This window comes from Zootermopsis nevadensis, unplaced genomic scaffold (assembly GCF_977971745.1).
Source record: "Zootermopsis nevadensis isolate Lab colony 2312 unplaced genomic scaffold, Znev_1.0 Znev_ptg000003l, whole genome shotgun sequence".
NCBI classification, from domain to species: Eukaryota; Metazoa; Arthropoda; class Insecta; order Blattodea; family Termopsidae; genus Zootermopsis; species Zootermopsis nevadensis.
In genome coordinates this window covers 61,261-68,403 of record NW_028259135.1, presented here as the reverse complement: position 1 = coordinate 68,403, position 7,143 = coordinate 61,261, and the positions used below count along the sequence as shown (strand labels likewise).

The 7,143-nt window shown below is 43.2% G+C and overlaps 1 protein-coding gene across 1 annotated transcript; it reads right to left on the bottom strand.

The window, feature by feature from the left end:
* Window positions 1–3,240: 3,240 nt before the first annotated feature.
* On the bottom strand, window positions 3,241–6,553 carry LOC147874855 (uncharacterized). The gene is made up of 2 exons (XM_087359765.1): window positions 5,807–6,553; window positions 3,241–3,936 (listed from the first exon to the last, which is right to left on the bottom strand). The coding sequence occupies exon 2, from the start codon at window positions 3,866–3,868 to the stop codon at window positions 3,440–3,442; it is 429 nt and encodes a 142-aa protein (XP_087215891.1). The 5' UTR covers window positions 3,869–3,936; window positions 5,807–6,553; the 3' UTR covers window positions 3,241–3,439.
* Between the last annotated feature and the right edge of the window lie 590 nt (window positions 6,554–7,143).

Here is a 7,143-nt window from a genome sequence, read left to right as displayed (position 1 = left end):
TGAATTCGAATCGTTTCATTGGAAAACAGAGACAGATAACGGCGAACGAATAAAATGTACGGAGAAGAAACAGGGAAGGAGAATAGGAAAAGATGGAGCTGAAACAAGAGGGAACACAATAATAATTGTGATCTTACCTCTCGTTCCATGTGTGGATTTTCCACGGATCTGCGTTCTGACATTCGACAACCGAAACCTCCCAATAGCCGCGATGTACCCGACAGACATTAAGGTGGCTCATAAATCCTTTGAAAGTGTGACAGATTTCAAATACTTGGGAAAAACAAAAACGATTCAAAATGATGCTCACGAGGAAGTTAGGAGGAGATTAAATTCGGGAAATGCTTGCTACTTCTCAGTTCAAAATATTTTGTCTTCCCGTCTGATTTCTAAGAACCTGAAGATTAAAGTATACAAAATACTAATTTTGCCTGTTGTGTGGTATGGGTGCGAAACATGGTTAATTTCGTTGACATTACTGTGTTGAATATTTCGGGCACAAACCTGGGTCCACATTTTCGCCTTCCGCTGTTATGTTATGGCAGTGAGCGTCAGTGTGGACCCGGCTTTAAGAGGCCGAGAAGTGAAAATGAAACTTAAAGATAAAAAGAAGAAGAAGAAGGCAGAGCTAAGACTCGAGAACAAGTGTCCATATCCAGAAAATCATTCCGTACCGAGCATATTTTATTAGCCACGTGATCTAATTAGAGGTTTGTGGCGACTATTACCGATTGGGTACAAGAATGTTTTGTGGGGTGGAGTTATTTTATCACGTGCTCGAGGCTGATTTTCTAAAGACATGCGTAATTTAGTATTTAAGAAGAGCCGGTTATTTCGACAGGCTTCTGTACGCTGTCAGAATTTTCGTTCACTGTTTAACGTTCAAATGCGGCAGGCAAACTTTTTAAATTTTGGGACTTTACTGAGTTACGATGCAACTGACCATGAATGCAGAATGCAACGTGCGTGTTATTTCAACAATTTTAGCGTTCGTGAATTTCTTGTCACAGTGAACTTACTAAAACTGCAGCTGTGGTAGCTTGCTTGGTGACACACGCTATGCGACTCCACACCCTCGACCCCCCATTTAAAAGAAGGTTGAGCTGAAACAGGGTGTTTCATGTTAATTGTCGTTGAAATAAAATTTACTGTGCGTTAGATGTATAACACACCTCTTTCGATCTTTACTTTTTATGTATGAGGGGATGGTTATTCATGTAATAAATGTTTCGAACCCCCTCTGAGCTTAAGATTATGGCAGAGCAGATCTCTATCTATCTACCTGTCCGAAAGTCCATCCACCTGTCTTTATTATCCAGAGTTTCCGCATAAAACACAGTAACTAAGTACAACAGCAGAGCATACAGGCTTGGATTCAAACCAGTAACCTGCCGAGTACGAACCCCATTCCACAGCGCCCAGTTCCCAAGCCGCGCGTCGATGCCTGTTCGTTGCTTGGTTCTCAGCGTCAATAACAAATATAATGCTCCATGCGCTGTGATCTAATAGGGCAAACCACGGAAGTCAAGAATACTTTTCCAGAAGTCAGATTTCTTGAATAGCCCAGCGACTATTACATTGTCAAGAAGCATTCTGTTCTATAGTTTGTTTCACAGTCAAATCTAGAGCTCATAACGTGACGAGAACAGTCCTAATGTATTTGAATACATTTATACAAAGACTGAATAATGGCTACAGAATTTCATGAAGCTAAACCTACGATGGCTCAATTTTGTGGGCCCTCAGATTTTAATTGGGAAACTTGGATGTTTCCAAGTTAATGTATGTTCAATAATTCTCTTGTGTTTGGATTATTTACGACGCGAAACTTGGTCAGTGGCATTTATGCAGTGTCACAAACGCCTACATTTTGCGTTTTGGACGAATGCTTTGTGTTGAAAAGCATGAAACATTGGGTACTTGGCATAAAATGAATTAATGGTTTCATCATCGCACTCAGCTGTGCTGATGCAGTGAAAGGTTTCGACGGACTGGACTCGTAGGTCGATTGAATCTGGTGTCAGAGTTGCAATATTAAGACGAAAATTCTCCGGGATGTCGCGCCGTATAATACAGTAGAAACTGACCGACGTTTCAGAGGTGCTTACTTCCTGCATCATTGGGCACTCATCGCCCTGATGATGGTAGGTAATAAGCACCTCTGAAACGTCGGCCAGTTTCTACTAGATTACTTGCCGCTGTGAGAAGCTGAAATCTCACTTACAGCAAGGATGTTTCTGGCAAAGTGACAACTTGCAAGATCAAGAAGGAGATGGGGGATACCATTGAGGTTGGTTTTATGGAAATAAGTTGCGAGTACGTGGACTGGATCCGTGTGGCTTGGCACTAGGACAGACGGAGGATTCTGTTGATCCTCGGGGTTCTGTTAAAGGCCTGCTTCGTGTTCGGCAGGTCCCGGGTTAAAATCTCGGCTCAGAGCCCGGCTATCTCAGCCCCTTCAGGCAAATTCCGGGATGGTACCGTAAATTAGGCCACGACCGCTTCCTTCCACATCCTTTCTAATTCATTATTCATTGTCTTTCTCTCATTCGACGCTGTGTAATCCGTTGAATTGTAAAAAGATAATCACGAGGAGGTTTTATCATTATCGCAGCTGCGTCGTCTCACGCACGGCTCTGCCTGATTTCCGCTGGCCTTGACCTAAGTAATTTGTTCACGCGGCGATTTCTTGCTTCAGGCAGGATCCGGTACGAGAGCTCGTGGCAGAATTTCCTGAAGAGGACGTCTGCATTTTATGGCTGTCGACACGATCACTGTGATGGAAAAGTTCTCTTATCACGGAATGTTAAACTGCAGGTCGTGTCTCAAATATTTTTAGATGCATTTAACTCTTTGAAGCACAGTGGTAACTATATGTACCACCTGCAGTTATATTTATGGGGTCTTCTTAAGGTACAATTTGGCTGCACTCGACAGAGACGGACTCATCGCAGCTTCCCGCCACTCACTTTTGAGGTGACGACCGAGACATGCGGCAAAGTGTTTGTTTTGTTGAGACGCGTGCACATATTCTGTGAAAAATGAGTATAAAAATGCTTCTAAAAAGGTTACTCGAAGAAGAAGAAGAAGATGTGTTGCTGTGTTATTTGTTGCGAAAGAAAGAAAGAAAGAAAGAAAACCTACGAGTTCAATATTCAAAACCAGACGCGAAGAAGGGTCTTTCTGTCTGTTAATAAAGAATCATTTATCATTAGAAGAAGAAAGTTTCAGGAGTTATTTCAGATTGAATCAAAAGCAGTTTGGTTACGCACTGAGTTTAATAGGAAAAACATACAAACAACAAAAACTGTCGCTCACGTTACGGTTAAGTTTCTTATATTGTATTATTACTAATTATGTCACAAATGTAATGACAATTGTCTTCATTCTGTGATGTTGGTTGGTTCGGGGGTCGAGGCAGTTCTTAAAGGAGAATACCTCAGATGAACTTGGGTTGGACATCCCATGTTGCTCCTCGCATATCCATCTGAATCACTTCATAGTGACTTAAAATGTTAGCTTGTATTTTCAAACGTGGAGCCTTTACGTGGTTCCCAAATGAAGCAATTTCGTCTTCAATTTCTGTATCAGTGTTGGCACTTAACTGTTGCACGAGATTATCAAGAATATCATCATGATTGTTGTTGCGTCTTTTTCGTCGTGGAGGCTGTGGTACAGAGGACTGCGATGCTTCATCTGGACAACCTTCGCTGTTTTCAGTCCGAGTCTCAAACTGTGCGTTTGCCGCTGAATCTGACTCAACATTAGATGCAGTAGGTCTTTCTGTTGAAACCGGTTCTAAGAATTGGAGTCTCTTGAAAAAATCCCACTTAGAATTTTTCGGTGGTGCAGCTGATCCGGTTGACATTTTTCTTTTGCGTTTAAATCGATTGTATGAATCCCGTATATACTTCCAGCGTTTTCTACAGTCTCCATCTGAAATGAGAAAATACGCCCATTTTCGTGTGCGTGTTCTTTGTGTACGATATCACTTATTGAGTGATTGACAATTTTTTCCCTTCAGATTTATGGCGACTGGCGAAAGTTACGCTTCACTATCGTTTGCTTACCGTATATCAGCGCGTCATATTTCACCAATCGTGAAAGAGGTTCTTAGGTGTCTAAGAAACAAGTTGGTACCTCAACTCATGCCTCAACCTACGCAACGAGAGTTTCAACGCATTTCAAACGAATTTTGGATAAAATGGAATTTTCCGAACGCCGTTGGAGCCAATCTCTTTCAACTACAAAGCTTTCTTTTCTATCGTTCTTTTAGCCATCGTGGACGCTAATTACAAGTTTATTGCGGTCGACGTCGGTGCGTATGGCAAAGAAGGTGATTATTGGAAATAACTTTAATCTTCCGGGTCCTGAGTGCCTTCCGGGAACCATTTCTAACTTTCAGGCGAAGCATCGGGTCTCGACGCGTATCTGATGAAGTTGCAAAGAATAACGTAACTGAACAGACATTCAATTATCGCCTTTGTCGTGCCGGAAGGGTATCGGAAAATGCATTTGGGTTGATTTGCCAAGTATTTTGAGTGTTTTATACACACATAAACATTTTGCCGGAGACATGTGATGATTTGATATTAGTCGCCTGTTACGCGATGGATTCCTAGTAAAAATCTGGAAAAACTTTCTATCACTTCAGTAATGACGTGGAAACAACGCCACCAAACACGCACTCCTTATCTCGAGCAGGAGGCGAGATAAGAGAAGAGTTGAGAAAATATCTCATGTCAGACGCTGGTGCAGTTTCTAGGCAAGTAGATCGCAAAAACCTGGTAATAATCCATTCATTGCATGACGTGTTTAAGTCTAGAAGACGTTATATTGTATTATAAAAACGCAAACAACTAACCACTTTTGTCTAATTAGGCGAGCTTCGGGATTTAGAGGGTTAAGTCTGGCATTTATGAAAGCGACAGTGAACTTATGAGTCCTGCAAATTTCGTGACTGTCAGGCATCGAGCAGGACCCCGTTCCTTGGCGTATAAAAATGTATTCTGTGAAAGTTAAGTTGCCACCACGCCCCGCAGTAAAGCTGACAACCGATTTCAGACTACGTTGCCGATAACTGGGTTACACCGAACGCCTATTGATTGCAGCATCCTTGGCGATGTAAAAGTCTGACCAGAACGAGCTGCATGGAGCAGAGTCCATCTTCAGCCCTCGGTCGGTCGGCTAGTCAAATTCTGAACGAAATTCTTATCTCCTTATAACGCAGTTTCCTCCTCGCTCTTGTCACTTCATCCGTCTCGGGTCCAGATATTACCCTCAGCGCTCTCTTCTCAGACACCCCGAGTCTGTGTTTTCGCTTGAAGTGAAAGACCGGGTTTCACACCCATACAAAACAGTAGGAAACATTCGTTGTTAGAGAGGAGACGGGAAACAGAAGATTGTGAACTGCGGGCGGGAGAATGTGAAGGTGCGTCGTGCAGTTGTAATACGCTTGGAAGTGCCTGAGGTAAAGTTGGTAATCGGCTTCCTCAGACGTTGGTAGTATTTCGTAGGATTGGCGGGCAGATTGAAATAGCTGAAGATTGTCAGTTTGTAGATAATAATATGAAGAGTTTTATTCAGTCTCAAGACAAGATCAAGTTCACGCACCCTGGGACCATGAAGTTTATGTATAATATCGAAGAAGGTGGCGTGATGTCATTCTCTTTATGAGTGCGACCTCACACGTGATCTCGTTACAGGCGATGACATCATAAGGAAACTGTTATCACAGGAGGCAGAGTTGCGAGCTGTGAGGGCGCTCTCATATTACATCTGCTTAATCTCAATACGTGGAACTTACACAGTGTCTGAATTTAATTCGGATGGAGTTCGGACCTCAGCTTCTGGGGAATGCGGTGATGATCCTTCGCGGAAGTGTAGGCAACTGTCAGCTGCTCGAGAGACGTGCTAATTCCTTTCTTGTAGCTCCTGAGAAATGCCGCCAGTCGTTTTTCTGGGTCTCTCCGACTGTCGGTTGTTTCCATGGAGACGGTTCCCTGACCTTGACCGCTATTTGTGATCTGGCCTTCGGCGTTGTGCGAGGGCTGGGCCTGCCAAAGAATTACGGAATGTTGGTCGTTCGCTTAATAACTCGCCCTGCTCGATTAATCCAGACCCGGGGACTAACAGGAATCTTTACTCGAATTTACCGCGGGCCGGCGAGGGAAGTAGGTTGTGTGGATAAAGCTGGCTCAGGAGGAGAATGCCCCGCGTAGCGAACTTTCGGGTTGCTGCCCTCAACAGCGCTGAACGGATTTTGATGAAACTGAACGCGAACTGGCGTCGGTAGGCATCGCTTCGGGAAATTCTCCGCTCCACATTTAGCTCATCTCTGGTTTTCAGAGTTCACTTGGCAAATGTTCACATTCGCTGGCTTCATATTTTAGGGTAACAAGTTTGAATCCACGAAGTCATTGTCATTATCGGAGATAGAATTGAAGTTGCTCAAAATCTGCCACCACGCGAGATCCGACATACAGACAATTGTCTCAGTTCCTTGCCCACGTAAAACCGACGTTTCGGGAACAAACCCTGAAGATGGGGACAGAGTTTGTTCCCGAAACGTGGGTTTACTACGGTAACCAGTTGATTATGTGTAATAAAATTGTTTGTATCTTGTGAATCACACAAAACATCATAGTTGAATGGTTAGTACTCCTGCTATATGTTTTGCAGGTCCTGGGTTCAGATCTTGGCCTGCAGACTGGCTATCGTGACGAAGGCTTGTTGTGGTTTTCCTCAGTCCCTCCAGAAAATGCTTGGATAGTTCCTTAAATTAGGCCATGATCACTTCTGTCCACATGTTTTCCAATTCTCTGTTTACTATCATCCTCTCACTCGACATTATAAAGTCTCAGCTAGTGACAGCATCGTTAAATAAAGTATAAATAAATTGTGAGTCACATGAAGATGGCTGCCTTCTGGGTTGTAGCATTACAACACCGAAAACGAGTCATATTCGTACTCGCCACTGTGAGAACCTCAATTCTTACTGTGACTCGCATGCTTTTGTTATGCTGTAACTTTGTGTGCCTGAAGCTCGGGACTGTCAGTGTGATGGTATGAGATAAGAAATTCATGAACATGTGTCTGCACGACCTTGAATTTTAAGACATCCCATCTTACTAGTGACATCTT